The 16,708-nt window shown below is 40.8% G+C and overlaps 2 protein-coding genes across 3 annotated transcripts in view; both read right to left on the bottom strand.

The window, feature by feature from the left end:
• The window catches only part of LOC139135890 (actin nucleation-promoting factor WASL-like), a 570,409-nt gene that overhangs the window by 460,230 nt on the left and 93,471 nt on the right, over nucleotides 1-16,708 (bottom strand). The gene's annotated exons all lie outside the window — the stretch shown is intronic.
• The window catches only part of LOC139135857 (protocadherin Fat 4-like), a 107,351-nt gene that overhangs the window by 22,644 nt on the left and 67,999 nt on the right, over nucleotides 1-16,708 (bottom strand). The window contains 6 exon segments of the mRNA XM_070703606.1: nucleotides 9,550-9,963; nucleotides 9,966-11,714; nucleotides 12,166-12,272; nucleotides 13,832-14,153; nucleotides 14,860-15,627; nucleotides 16,372-16,521. Coding sequence (XP_070559707.1) covers nucleotides 9,550-9,963; nucleotides 9,966-11,714; nucleotides 12,166-12,272; nucleotides 13,832-14,153; nucleotides 14,860-15,627; nucleotides 16,372-16,521 — 3,510 coding nt within the window.

The raw sequence follows: 16,708 nt of genomic DNA, 5'->3' as shown, positions 1-16,708 counted from the left end.
CGGTTCTGTAACACCGGACTTTGAAGTTACTTGTCTATGGCTCATGTCAGTTGTGTACATTATACTTCAACCAGAACTTATCGATAAAGCTGAAAAAGGGGGACTCGAAAGAACGGACTGTGGTAACATGAGAAGTCGTTTTGAAGATCTTGCAAACTTAATATGTGCCTCCGGAGGAACTGAGGGGCCCCCACCTCATCCACATACGGCCGAAAAAGATGCAGTAAGTGAACATTACTTACGACAGTACATGATAAATACTGGCCAGGTGGGGGGTGGAAGTGGGGTGGTAAACTGACACTTTCGGCTTTCAAGAAATTAAGACTTTCCATGGTACTTATTGAATAACTTTCGTAAATACTTACGTTAGTACTTACGTAGTACTTGACAAGTACCATGGACAGGAACTTACGAAGTACTTACGTAGTACCAGCACAGGAACTTACGAAGTACTTACGTAGTACTAATAACATTTTCCTCCGGCTCCCAACTATTGAAACTTTCTGGATAACCTTTCCATTTTATCAGATAATATTTCTTTCCTCTAATTTTTTTCGTCTTCAAAATTCGTTCTACTCTGTACAGCTCGTCAGCACCGTTCTGAAGGTGCGCTCTGAAGTTCATCGGAATAGAAAGTGCCGAGTATTTCCTCTCCATTCAGATCTTTTATTTTGTAAACTGGTGGTGTTCCCAGCCAGCTGCGTACACAACTTTTGAAACTACGAAAATCTCCTCTGTCCAATTTGGTAAATATCCTTTCTTGAAAGTGGTCTTGTATTTTGTAATTCGGACCCGTTCTCCCGGCTTGAAGTCAGGGTTAACTCCCCCGGCTGCCAACTCAGGACCGAATAGTGTATAAAATGCCTGCCAATCGTTCTCCTCTGTTACGTCCCTGGGTTTCATTTGATACTTCCATGAACGGTGTTGTTGTAATTCTCGAGAAGTTGTGGTAGAATGGGGAGCCAGGAACGTGTCTGTTTATATGTAAAGTATTTCCACATCATCGTCTTAAGAGTCCGATTAAAACGTTCAACGACGCTAGCTTTTTTATCACTGTAGGTGTGAAACCAGTGAATTCCCGCCTCCTCCAACCACCCCTGCATTTTTCGATTAGTAAATTCCCGCCCCTCATCTGTCTGAAGTTTGTCGGGCCTTCTCCCGGATTTCTTAATCACGTCTTGTAGCGCCTGTAACGTATCATCAGCCGTTTTTGACTGTATCGGCCTGGCCCATGCGTATTTACTGAGCACATCGATTACTGTTAGCATGTATCGAATGTTTTTATTCTCTTTTGCGAATGATGAAGGGAATTCCACGAGATCAGCTTCCACTGAGCGTCTATCGATGTTACGAAAACGCGCCGGCCCCTTCGGAACGCGCCACGAGTACGAGGGACCGGTTTATGAGATTATAAGTTAGCTGAGTTTTTAACCAGTCCTGTACCTCTTTCTTAGTAACGTGGAGTCCGCTGGCCCGTGCTGCGTCATACAATTTTTGTACACCTCCAAAACCAGTTTTCGGGTTGTAATATAATTCTCTAAGAGCACCTTCGGTGTTGCCTTCCATAATTGCTATATTATACGAAAAATTTTATGCCGTACGGATGCCGTAAATGAAATACTAGTTTACTGAATGGTCTACTTTTCAATTGTCTGACCAGGTCCGTGGCCTCCCGTTCTGACACCTCCATTCCATATTCTTTTATAATAGTCTTGTTATCTGTCTTGCTTGGTGTGTAAAATAGTACTAACATTTGTATGTTTTCCCTGAATGGTTTACTAATACTAGTATATTGTTGAGTCAGAACCCAGACAGATAGTCCGTCGTGTCTTGCGCTGAAACCAAGTTTGACTAAAATGTCACTGCGCTTCTTCATATCTTTGGACGCAGCGCAGTCGTCGAGTACTATTAAAGTGTTTGTACCGGCCCATTCGTTCCGTACGAAGGCTAGTGTATCATCCACAGCATCGAGTCCGACTGGAAACACAAACACATTGTCATCGGTGAAAATGAATTTTTTATTATACGTTTTATTGTTCATGAATGTCGGACAAATGAAAACTATATATTCGAAATTTTCCTAGGTACGGACCGGTGAGGAGATCCATTACATATTCCGTTTTGCCAGAATTTGTCGGTCCAGTTACAATCATGTTGAATGGTACAGTTGCATACATCGGATCTATATACTGTACATTAATGTAATGAATATTGCTAAAGATAACAAACCAATTTTACCATATTCATGAATAGGGTCTGCGCCGGTCACTGCTGCTGCCCGTTCCGAAGGCGCCTTCGGGGACCGAGTCGTGTCATTGTGAGGTGGTGGTGACACTCCGGGCTCGTCCTGCCACTTCACAGGATCCTCCCTCCCTTCCATCTCGTGTATAGCACTTTCTCGAACTTCCGTGTTTATATCACCATTTACCCCGAAGACCATAGATTCTGTTGCGTATTGCAATTCATTATTATAACCCGAGATTGCCGGGCCCGAAAGGATGACCATCTCAGACGGTAAGAGAAGTAAATTGGGTGAGACTGCCATATCAAGTTTGACACCAGTATTCATTATTGTGTCTTGATATCGCCGATAACTGATTACTTTGTCGGTATTGCGAATTTCATCTTCGAGGAGAACGCCGAATTCTTTTCTTACTTGCTCTGCACTGCCAGTATCGCCTACTATGGTACTACGAATATTCGCTTGTGCGCCAAGTATGCAATATACGTAGGCTTCAAGGCTTTCATTGAGGCGGGCGAGACCGGCCTTTGTTAGTCCCGAGTCTCCCTTCAGAGGAATGAAACTATTATATTGCCCCTCCGATCCATCATTTCGGAAGAAATAATAGTGTGGTCTGTCTTTGGCAGGCAGTACATGTTTTTTCTTTCCAAAAATTGTATGTGTATAGAAAACGCCTCCGTCAGCGGAGAGGAAAAAGTCATGACCGTTGTATATCGCTTTTGGCTGTCGAACGGGACCACGATTAGTGTAATATTCATATCCATAACCAAGACCTGAGTTTTGGCCTTTTCGATAACGAAAGTCGGACTTCGTTGGACTTATATTTCCAAATTCTGTACATAGAAGTTCATATTGGACGAGATTGTATGGATTGTCGCCAGCTTTGAAGGTGGGGGTATCGTCTGGAAGTGCAACGCCCATTTCATGAAGGATCCGACGTATTGTAAAGTATACATGAAAACGGCAGAATGATCGTATTTGCGGCGGAAATTTCTTATCGAAGAGATGGGCGAATGATATACCACAACCAGTAGTGCTGCACCATACGGCGAAATTTAATTGCTGGTCCCAGTATTTCATGTTTGGACCGCCAGCCAGACATTACTTTCTTTTGCTGTTCTATGAGTGATTACGTTATCTTTAAATATATCCCGTGGATGAAAAGTAAATTTATCTGTCGGCGTTACATATATTTCTAAGTCCATGAGAATAGGTTTTACTCCCCCGTCCGGTTTGGAAGGGGGGATATCAGCATGCTGTACTGTCGGTACGCTCGTCTTATTCAATTGAAAAGCAACTGGGAATAAGTCTGTACTCATTATTCGTGTTTCTATATACATATAGATTTAAATGGAGGAGAATTTTCCCGGAATCCCTGTGGAATCCCTATCGGTACGGTTCTGTTAGGGGTACTAACATTCCAGACTATGTTAATACTTTATTCGGATTCAGGTTTAAACGAATTTTTTATTTTTTACTAAGAATAGATAACATACTGCAAACAATGGAGAAATTTAATAAAGTCATCGGCAGCGGCAAATATGGCAGCGCCCTACCGGAACGGTTCCCCTATCGGAACGGAAGGGGCTTCGGCGCCTTCGGACAATAATCAATCCATAATAGAGACAAAACGTGAAAAAAATACTCTGTGTCATCGCAAGTGGTCAAAGCAAGTTATTTTTTGGTAAGGAGATTACAGTTAGAGAAGTGGAAACGTGGAAAGATGAATCATAACACGAGCCTTTAAAGTCTATGAAGCGAAATACAGTTCTCTTATAAGTGATACCATCACTCAAAGTTTCATAGATCTAGGAGCCCGCGCAATAAGTCAGGTAGTTCCAATCGATGATCGAGATAACTATGCCACTGATCTTAAAAAGGATTTTATTCTAAACAGTGAAATAAATAAAACGATTATCAGGACGGATAGCGTACACGGGGGGGCCCTGATTGCTCTAATTTCCACCGGTTTAATTACGGGTAAACATTTAAATTTTAAAAAAATTGGGTTTAATATAGTACCTGAAATAAATGGATTCAACTTCGCCGACTCAGCAAACGCTTCCGCCAGGGACTCCGTCAGAAGCCTCGCCGACGGGGCCCACACCGCAAACGACGACCTTCCCGACTCCGTCACAGCGCAACATAGAGAAAGTTACAATGCCGCCGAAGCATCCAGGGAGAGTTGCTGCGGGCAAGAAATTAGCGGAATGGACAGGAAAAACAAGGAGAAGAAACTAAAAGCAATGGAGAGGGAGGGAGGGGGGGAGGGGGGGACTGATGCGGTAGCGACAAACTGTATAAGCCTACCGCCTACAATGAAAGAACAGTGTGATAATAATTCACGCTGGTATAATAAATGTTATCTTGTTTTAGGAATTGTGGGAGTTTCATTGACTGCATTAGGATATATTGGGGGCGCGTGCTCGACATATTTGTCCCGTTCGGAAAGATCCTCCCCAGAAAGCGAAAAAAAACAGAGCACGTAGCAGCTCCCTCCGGAACAGTTCCGACAGGGGTTCCGAGGGGAGGGGAGGGGGAGGGGGAGGGGGAGGGGGGTGTTCCCAGCTCCTCTACATTGTATGAGATGGATTAACTCCCCATATTTTTTATTTTATTTTTTATTTTATATACTAGTCAGCAATCATGGATATTAAAACAGTTGTAAACACAATGTACGATGGTATTGTAATCGCAGGACTTGCGATGGGATATCTAATGATCTCCAGCAAATTTCTGAAAATTGATATGGGCGATCCAAGTCGTCCAAATTTAACTCGATTGACAAAATTAGGCGGTGCGACTGCTGCCGCGGTTGCAACAAAAGATCTCCTTGAACAGAAAAATATTATTCCTGCTGAACCTTATACTTTGTAATGGGCACCTTCGGAATAATAATAATAATATTCATCGAACACTTATACTTAGTAATATATACAGCGCACAACAATGATCATTTGGATTGAAAGCCAAACAGGTGAACCAGTCACTGTTAATTTTTACCCTTGCATTGACACGACACAGTTTACGAAGATAAGACTGCTAGAGTGCGGACTATATAATTCATGGCATAACATAACATCGACGAATAATGTAATAAAATATCAAGAAGGTGACCAAACGAAGAAGACTAAATCAATACGTCCAGGTAACTACAATATCGATACGTTAAACAAAGCAATCGGGTTGAAGCAAAAAATTAATTTTGAAAAACATCTGCCGACAAACCATGTTTATCTAACTTTGGCTAAAGATATTAAAGTCTATTTCAATGCCACAGGTAGCTTCGCCAACGTCGTCGGCTTTTCAGATAAACCTGAGGACAAACCCAGTTATAAAAGTACTATGAGTCCGAAGAAAGTGGATTTCTTAACAGTCACTAAATATATAGTTCATTCAGATGTAGTCGATTACTGGAAATTATGTTTCATTTGGTTCGGGTGCCTCCGGAGGATACATACAGGGGAAAGTATCGAACTGTTTACAAATACTTCCCATCCGGGATACGAGAGAAATAAGTGAAAAGGTTACTTACGATTTTAAAAACGGAGCAATTTCTATGCCATTGAGAAAAGGGGGAGATTACATGAATTCAATTCGTATCTGGATAACAGATCAGGATGGGAACATGATCGATTTCAATAACTGGCCAATTAGCTTTTGTATTGAATTGCTGTAGTAGTCCCGAAGCGGGGCCCCTACCGGTGTAACCCTATCGGAAGATAAACCATCCCACGACCAATCCTCCAGCAATATAGATCATCTCATATTTCTTTTGCTCAGGACTGGGCTGATAATAATCTGAGAATTGAACTTCTTTGCCTGACGTAGAGTTGCTTTGCACCGCTTCTGCTTCTTCCAGGATTTCTGCATCTGTATCTCTTAATTCTGCCGCAGCATGTGCGTCCTTTGCCTGATTTTCTCTTTCCCAGTCAGCCTGTAGTAATCTTTTTTCTGACCAGACGTTGCGATCATGTTCAAATTTTTCTAATGCTTTATCATGTCGGACTTTTCTTCAATAAGAGCGTCACCATTCCCAGAAAGCTTTTGTCCAATAATATTTCCTCCTGTGAATGCCGTTGCATTTAATACAGCACCGAGAACTGTCATTCCTATAGCTGAAGCCATGGTATGTGTATATTACAAGGTATTATTTTAATTTTCACTGTATATAGGTCCCTACGGAGTATGTCTGATCCAAGTGGCTTCGGTCTAGGTACAATTCGTATGCAAAATCTTGAGCTTGAAGATCTGAGTGATGTTAAAGTTAACAATAATACTAAGATGGCTGCTAATCATAATAAGGATTACGTCCTTCGTTATAAAGACCGCGAAAAATATTTCGTTTTAGCCAATGCCGCGGCGCCACCCCACGAACATGCTGTAGAATTTTCCGAACTTAAAGACATTGATGAAACTGTAATTGACGCCACAAAGGCTTCGAATGATTCTACTCCTTTTGCTCTGACATGGGATGGGGATAGTCAGAAATTCATGCCTTATAATGTGCCGCGTAACATCTTAGATATATGGGTAGTGAAATTGCAGGAGGTGTTGCTGAACCACCAGGAACTCCGAATGTGATTTATTTTGATAGCAATGTAAACAAATATAAATTGTTAGATTTTCGTAGTTGGCTTACTCCTACAAATCCATACATTGCACTTCTTGGTATACCAATTCATCTTAAAATTAGTCCTCTTAATACAATAATGAAGGCAGATAATACACTAAGAAGGTGGATAAACGAGGGGGAGAATTATTGCTCGTATACAGCTAGCGGAGTTCCAGTTAGATTATTTGGGACACAACTTTAAAGAAACTGGGTCTTAAAAGTGTCGGTGATGAGGCAGCTGAATTAACTTTACAGACTGTAAATCAACAGATGACTGATAATATGAAAAATACTTCAACATGGTACAGTTCTCATTAGATGTGTAAAGTTAGCTACTGGAGATGAATTTGACGATTGGTTGGATATTATGCTATGAAAACAGATAACAGAACAACTTGTGATATTATCATAAGTATTGATAAAGATCGGGGAGGGGAAATGAGTATTGAATGTTTTGTTGGTGGGAATAGAATAGAGAACGACTTAGGAACTACATTTGTACGTAGAGATAAAAGAGTGAACACTTTAGATATCAGTACCATTCATCTGAAACGTCTCATATTATTTGAAGTAATGGTCTTCCGTCACATTTTAAGTTCAGAGGAAATTACTAAAATTTTATCTATCAGGTGAACAAGTTCGCCCCGATAGGAACTTCGTGTTCAACATCAGCTAGACTCCGCGACCGGCCGGCCGGACTGACAACGGGTGTAAAAGTCCCTTTATATAGGCTAGTTTGATGGCCCGGTGACTCACACGGAATTTCCCACCTTCCACCTTCGGAACGTGTATAAACATGCTCAGCAGGCCCGCTTAGTTCAGGCTGCGTCAAACCCCTGCTGCGCGTGCGTGAGTTCGTATATAGGTCAGGGTCACACTTTAGTTACATGGATGGTTAATTTTTCCTTCGCTTCATGTAGATAAATGAATAAAATGGGTGTAAAATTCTTACTTCATCCCAGTTGTCCACGTTTACTTTACTACTTACATTCAATATCGAACTCTTGAACGCAGAGAAACGTATATGACCTTTCGAGAAAAAAGGGTCATGATGAATTTTCCTATAAAGATGATCCAATGGACCAGTGAACAGATAGATCACATGCCAAATAAGATCTGTGAGCGTTTTGCGTTTTAAATTTTCAGCTTTGTCAATTAATCGAAACACAAGAATAAAATGGTCTAATGATGCAGAGCAAACATTAAATTGCCACTTGTTGATCAGATACAGTGTATTTTCCCCTGTACAACTCCACATGAATGGGTCTTTAAATGTTTTGTTCGTTACTATTAATTTGCTACTCATGGATTTCCATTAAATACCTTACAGGTATTTAATGGTTGATTAATTCAGGATAGACGACTGGACGTACGTTGTCACTTGGACCACCAAATATGGAACGGATTTTGTCGATTACGTCAATGAACCGTACAATAACACTATAATTTAATACTGTCATAAATGAGGACAGAATAATTACACCATCGGTGTTTTCTCCTGAGTTGAACAGATGAGAACCTTTCTTGGAGACATTGGAATGATCAAACCAATGGGTTGAACTATCAATGACAAGAATAATTTTCTACCAAATAAACAAAGATAGGCAAAAACTGAAGTTTAAGAGTTTCTTCTCGATAATTGAAGCTACTTTAATATACGATAAGTGAAATGAATATACGAAAGTATTGGTTTTATCATCCTTTGAAAACAATTGGAATGACGAAATCCACGGAACATAATTACAAGGCAACGTAAGGAAGCAGCAGTTTCAAGGCTGAAATCTTTAACGAAAATATAAGGCACAACAATCGTCGTTTAATGCAGCACATTATTCACATTATTGTGTTATAAAGTAATCCAGGATGACTGAGGTATGTAAGAGAACAATGTTCAATACACCATGAATCAATATTTCAAGGATTTTACTTTTGCTGTGCTCATACTTAGCCCATACACATGTACATACATAGATACATACATACATAGATACATACATACATAGATATATACATACATACATACATACATACATACATACATACATACATAGATACATACATAGATACATACATACATGCATGCATACATACATACATACATACATACATACATACATACATACATACATACATACATACATACATACATACATACATACATACATACATACATACATACATACATACATACATACATACATACATACATACATACATACATACATACATACATACATACATACATACATACATACATACATACAAACATACATACATACATACATAGATACATACATAGATACATACATACATGCATACATGCATGCATGCATGCATGCATGCATGCATACATACATACATACATACATACATACATACATACATACATACATACATACATACATACATACATACATACATACATACATACATACGTTTACACATATCTTGTCAAACATTGCCGCCATGCACAAAGTCTCCAAGACAAGTCAAATTATAGACTGACTTACAGCCGCACCACGTGCCTCATATCTATTCTCTTGACCAAAACATATGACAAAGTACAAATAGTGATCATGTATAAAGTTCGTGGCCATCTTGATGCGACTTCTCGGTATCTCAACAGAACATCATGGCCTCAGGTTTTTGGTAATAGTGAGCAATACTAATAAATGTTTCCATCAGTACATACCGTCTCTTCCCTGGTCACTATCTGCTGCAGTGAGAGCAATTATGGTTGATCCCTCAGTCAAAGCTTCAGAAGCTTCGGCTGTGATGGAACTTGCTCCGAAGTCCGGGGTGTATTCGTTAACTCCCAAGATGTCGATGACCACCGTGGCCGTCGAAGATACGGGAGGTATTCCGTCGTCGACAACTCTGACCAAAAGTTGATACGACTGCCTCTGTTCATAGTCAGGACTCGTTCGAACAACGACCTCGGGCACTGATGAATCCGGTATTTCGAAAGTATTGAAGTCATTGCCATCGATGATGTCATACGTCAGCGGACTGCCTCCTGATCCGTCACTGCAGTGTAGCTGGCCGAGAACAGTTTCCACGGGTGTGTTCTCTTCACACTGCCAGTAGTAGAAATCGGGAAAACAGTTGGGTTTTCATCGTTCTCATCCAGTACATTGATTGTGACTGCAGCAACCGCAGTTGCTCTACCGTCTGTAACTTGCACTTGTAGACTGTAGGTAGCTTTCGTTTCAGCATCGAGGGAGTCGACGACCACGATGTCACCTGTAATCGAATCCATTGCAAATTTCCCATCATGCCCCGACACGATTGAATAGGTCAGTGTTCCTCCCTGCCCATCGTCAGCATCATTCGCTGAAACGGCAAGAACAGTTGTGTCAGCAGTTGCACTTTCGGACACTGAACCTGAGTAGCTTGTCTCCGTGAAGACTGGCGCATACTCATCACTCGATTTGACAATGATGTACGCCGTAGCCGTGGCAGTCAGAGGTGGTACTCCACTATCAACTGCTGTCAGAGTCAGTGTATACAGAGATATTGTTTCTGCATCGAGGTTTGTGTTATCAGCCACGTATATTTCATTGGCGGCATTCACACCAAATACGTCATCAATGTTTCCACCGGCTATACTCACTGCAACGTTATCGCCGTCAACGTCAGATACAGTCAGAGGAACAACCACCGTGGGTACGGAAGCGTCTTCATCGACACTGCCAAAATACAGGGTTTGGGAGAAAGTTGGTGGATTGTTGGTACCAGATAACACATCGATATTCAAAGTAATTGAGCCAGTTTTTGTGCCAGGGTTTGTGCCTGTATCTTCTGCTTCAACAGTCAGGGTATGCAAATCACCAGCATTTACTTTGGACACCAAGTAAATCTCGCCTGTTTGACGGTCAATGCGGAATTTCGAACTCGGTGCGGAAAAACTGAAATACACGTCTTCTCCACTGTCTCCATCAGATACGGGTACTGTCAAAATGACGTCATTGATCGCAGTGCTTTCAGAGATGTCAATGGAATGTACCGCTGGTAATCCAATTGTAGGGGTAAACTCGTTTACAGGATTTACGTTGACGGTAACCACGACCGTGCTCGTCAGCGATGGTGTACCTCCGTCATAGACGTGTACGGTGATGGTATGACTTTCACTGGTCTCGAAGTCAAGATTGCCGGCCAAGGAAAGCACGCCTGCTGCGTTGACAGCAAAGGGTGTGCTGATAGGGCTACCATCAACGTCAGCAATGGAGTAGAAGATATTTGCATTCACGCCATCATCGGCATCACTACAAGTGGCACCAATATCTACTAGAGTACCAGAGGAGTCATCTTCATCAACACTGACTGATGCGTATGTTGATGTACAAAACGGTGCATTGTCATTGAAATCTGTGATGGTGATAACAACGTCCTGTGTACTTGATTGTGGTGGAGTACCTCGATCTGTAACGGTGATAGATACAGTGTGTGACGTCAGAGGGAGTTCTCTGTCCACTTGTGCTTTCACTCTGATAATACCAGTCAGCTCATCTATCATGAAATACGATCCGGGAGCAAGTGAGAAGAAAAACTTGCCATCTAGACCAAGATCGCCATCTGTCGCTGATATTTGGTAAATGGAAGTTCCAACCGATGTATCTTCTGAAATTGATGCCGTGTAAGATGATGGTCCGGTGAATGATGGCGCGTTATCATTGGTTGGTGTCACCTGGATAGTAACGTTGGCGGTTGCTGAGTTGTATCCGGCAGCTCCGTTTAAGTCACGTGCCTCGATGTACAGACGGAAGAGTTGGGTAGCCTCATAGTCTAATGAAGCTGTCGTTGTGATGGCGCCTGCGTTATCTATGTCAAACGATGAAGAAGGGTCCGGCTCTCCTCCTGTATCGAACAGAATATGTGAAGTATTTGTGTAGACTACAATATATAAAGATGCCTGATAGAAATGATCTTACTAGTAACTATATAATTTTAGAAAAATGTCTAATATTTTACCTTATTTATATCATCCGTGCACAGCAGTACTTTTGAAGAGGTTTCCAAATGCGGCTACCAAAACCCATTTCAAAGAACGAAGGGTAGCCAATTACCCAAGTGGTACACAGAGACAACTGTGTGTATAATTTCCTTATGCAACTCGCACTGTCAAAGTCTGAGATCTCACAAGTGTGTCAAGCCTTAGGAATTGAGTTGCTACATGGGGTTACCTTTGGTCGGACCGTGTAAACGTATTGCACGCGTTCACCGATATTTCACAAGAGCATCAATTTCAAAACACGATACAACTTCGTTCTCCGTTTCTGCAGAGTAAGCAATGATTAGTTGTCCATACCTGTGATGGCGTAAATAATGTCATTATTAGGGCTATCTATGTCAGCGTCCGTTGCCTCCGCTGTAACAACCGTATGTCCTGCGACTTCGTTTTCCTGTATACTGCCGCTGTACAAAGGTAGAGTGTAGGTGTTTGGTGTCGAGTTGAGTGTCACAGTGGGAAAACAAACGAAAATATACATTTCTACGACGTGAGTTAAAGGAGGAGAAAGTTGACAATGAGATGATGGAAATATAGTACTGCCATTAAATTAAAAGCTGAAGTTAATTGTCAGTAAAACCGTGGTCACTCTACCAAAACTCTTGACTCTATTTCCGTTCCTTAAATTGTCAAAAGTCATCAAACTTCATCAACGATAAATGTTTATTTATCTATCTATGCAGTCTTAAAAATCTAAATATCATTGTTTATATAAAATATAACTGTTACAAATTTAAATGTATCCAAATTAATCACTTTTGATTGATTTGAAATGAATTGCTTGGGCCACAAATGTACATTACTTTTTGACTCTTAGATCGAGTGTTTTTAGAATATAAAATTATTTAAAAAATATTCTATTTTGAAATGATATGAGAGCAACACTGGTTTCTCACAATTTTGATCCTTATGTTTTATCTTCAGTATTTGCCCAGTACCCAATTTGTGTCTTGACATATGTTTGAGAGTCATTTGCACTTGAATGTTTCAGAAAATATAAGCCGAAAGAAAATTATAATCCATGTATACAGGCCTAAGGTAATGTAAGCCTCATTAAGTTAAAGATAGGACGCACCTCGGGGACAGATATTCGGACTCTCAAATTTCTACAAGTCTTTTCTGATGCGTTGTTGGCGCTCATTTTAAAACTCTTGGAGAAAGAAAAACTTCCATTGTCTTATTTTCGAAGATCCAAAATGTATTTTCCCCCATAGAGTTAATACAGGAATGGCGGCCATTTTGAATTTCAGATATCGCAAACGCGGGTTATTTGTTTCGCAAGTACCAAACATTGCACGGTGACCCCTGATTTTTATTGTTGAGTATGTAAGAGAATGGTTGAAAGTTTCATTCAGGAAAGTTTGAGCGAATGTTTTAACTCTATCATTGTCGAGGCGCACGTGTTCCATGCGATGCATCTCCATACCTCGTCCACCTGCTATAACATAATGTACTGATGAAGAAAATGACGATAATTTAGATTTTGGATAGTGCTAAGGATAGTCAGAAATCGTATGGTAGTATGCCCCTCTAAGTGAAAGACTTGAACTTGAGCAAAAACTTTCAACCATTATTTTGCCAAATAAAGCAAGAAAATTATGGGTCACCATGCAAAGTTTGATACTAGAGAAACAAATGACCCTAAAGTTACCGACATCTGAAATAAATGGCGGTAATTCCTTTGTTCACTTAATTTTGTGAAAAAACAAAATTCTCGATTTTCTGAAATATCAAACTTTGGAAATGTTTCTTATTGCAAGAGCTTTAAAATGAACCCCCGAAATAGGTAGACAGAAAAATACAGAAAAGTGTTGGGAATTTGAGAATTTGAATGCATGTCCCTCCGTGCATTCTTGCTATGAGCCATGAGCTAGTATGCAATGATCTAACAAAATGGAAGCTGGTCCACTTCCAAAGTAATCAAAGTCAATTATGAAGGGACACGTGTGAAATTAAAATTACCAACCTGTAAATACTTGAAGCGAAGATGGGTGGATTATCATTGACATCGTTCAGTGTCAAGGTCACTGTCGCTGTGACGGTATTGGCCGGATCCGAATCAACGGCTTCCACGGTAATGGTGTGAGAAGTAGCAGTTTCGTAGTCCAAGGACTCTACCAGAATGATGTTGCCGTTCTCGTCCACTTCAAACTGAGGACAGGAGCAGGCAGCGGCAATACTGTATGTGACTTGTCCGTGACCCGTTAATGGTGAATCAGCGTCCGTTGCCAGGACAGTGCCGATAGTAGAGTGTATTGCGATATCTTCGTCTTCGGTAAATGTATATGCTATTTAAAGTGAATGAATAGTAAATACGATACTATCACATGATCTGATGAATATTGCGCACACGCACGCCGATGCTTCCATCGAACAAATGAACAAACTTATCGTTCAAACTATCACCAGTATTCAACATGGCATTGTGAGAAACAAAAAGACCCAAGTATTTTCATCTTCGTCTGTCACAATACAAGTGTTTTCAAGTGAATCACTTCATAATATGGTTCCATAATAGTTAACTTCTATAATGATGCCAACTTTAACAATTGTCGAGTTTTACACCTCAGGAGAAGAAACTGAATATTTGGATAGTCTCGAGTGAAAGGCAGAATGCACCACGGGGAAACTTATTCGGAATCTCAAATATTGTACAATTATTTTATGGTCCACCACTTGCGGGGGCTCGTTTTGAAGCTCTTGGAATAAGGGATAATTTCATTGTTAGTTTTTCGAATTCGAAAATCGAACATTTTATTTTCCCTCACTGAAATCACAGAAATGGCGGCCATTTTGAATTGCAAATATCGATAAATATCAGGTAATTTGTTTCTCCGGTAGGCTTTGCACGGTGGTCCCTGATTTCTATTTATGATTTGGTAAGAATGCGGTTGAAAATTTTGTCGAGGACACATTGAGCAAAAGTTCAAGTCTGTCACTTTCGAGGCGCGTAATATCTTAATGAGACGTACTGAAAACGAACAGGGGACTTACAAGACTGTTGAAATACAGGTGGGTCTTCATTGACTGGGTTGATAAGAACTGTGCCCTCTACAGCGATTTGGTGAGAAGCTGAGTCGGTCACGAAAACTTTCAGTTGATATGAGGTCGGGCCAGTCTCGAAGTTCGTCGCAATAATCTTGACAACTCCCATTGCTGTGACTGAAAATGTTCCGCCGTACTCATTCTCCAAGGTATATGTGAGTGTGCCGTCAGCACTATCTTCATCCGTACATGACAGGGTAAATACGTCAGCGGCCGTTTCTTCATCGACGTTTTCAACGAAACTCATCGCAGTACATACGGGAATGTAGTCATTTTCATCGGTAATGGTGATCTTAGCCGTGCCGGTTCCTGTACTTGTGGCGTCCTTGGCACTGAGATCAAGGTTATAAACGTACACACTGAGGGATTCGTAGTCAATGGCATTTTTCACTCGAATGTCTCCATTTTCATCGATGTAGAAAAAATCGTCGGTGTTACCACCGGTGATTTCATAAATTATCAGACCGTCGGGAGAATCCGGAGAATCTGGATCGGTGGCTGCACACGACACTACCAGCTTATCGATCACATCTGTTTCGGGAATGGTTACGTCACATGCTGGAGCAACTGGAAACACAGGTGGACCTTCATCTTCTGGTAAAATAGTGACAGTTATGTCGATGTCAGTACTCCTCTGAAGTGTTCCACCATCGACGACTTTCAATTGCAACTTGTATTGGTGGTCATCATTGGCTTCATAGTCAAGTGTTGATCCAGCTGTAATGAACATAAGATAGATATTTAACAACTTGGTTCCTTGACTTGAATTTGGACAAATAAGCTATAGAAGATGGGTCGGCGCTGAAGTGTCGTTGGCAGAGCCCATAAACTGATAAACTGTGACCTAACCTTCCGACAGCAAAGGTGCTGAAGCACCTGGAAACACTGGTGAAGCTCCGTCCTGTGGTTGGACAGTGACAGTGATGTCGATTATTGCACTTTGGGAGACACACCATGGTCTGCCACTTCCAATTGCAATGCATGGTTAGTAACCCCGTCATAGTCGAGTGTAGCTCCAGTATTTTGTTGAAGAAAGAATTACATTGGGTGCCATGTGTTACGGTGTTGACCTTGGGCATTGCCTTTCCCTGGACACTCCAGGGCAATAATTAGAGATGTACTTCATGGTTTTGAGTTTTCAGCGGTAGTGTTAAGTATTCTGTTGTGTGTGATACATGTAGGTCTATGCTTCATTCAAAAACTCTCATCAGGCGACTATACAAATGTGATAAACCGACTACTTTTAACTTCAAACACGCGTACTACGCAATGCACTTAACGTCGGCAAGTCGGGAAAGTCTAAACGTTTTCGCAGTTCTCTATACATTATTCAAAGATGGTTGAATTTTCGATGTGTTGAGATACATATCAAGGTCGTTTAGAAATCGGTGCACTCAGTTTCTATTCGTCATTGGAAAATATCGTGTTGTTAATTTCAATAATACGAAGATGAATACTTACATATCAGTCTGACTCCAACACTGGCCACCCATTCAAACACCGGAGTTGTTGCAGGATCAACCTGGGTCAACGGATAGGTTAAATCACCGTTAGGACTGGCGTCGGGGTCACTGCATTGCAGTTCGTTAGCGTTTACTACAATCAGCGTAGCTGTATGTAACAAAAGAAGATTGCTCATCGATAACTCTTGTTTATTTCGATCGATTATTGTGATATTATATATATATATATATATATATAATATATATATATATATACTGAGAATCTAGGAACTTGTAGTTGTCACTCTACAGGCTGTTTCATGCGCTAAGCAATCATCCTTCAAGTTCTAGATTCT

Source organism: Ptychodera flava, chromosome 6 (assembly GCF_041260155.1).
Source record: "Ptychodera flava strain L36383 chromosome 6, AS_Pfla_20210202, whole genome shotgun sequence".
NCBI classification, from domain to species: Eukaryota; Metazoa; Hemichordata; class Enteropneusta; family Ptychoderidae; genus Ptychodera; species Ptychodera flava.
This window is presented reverse-complemented; position numbering and strand designations above follow the sequence as displayed.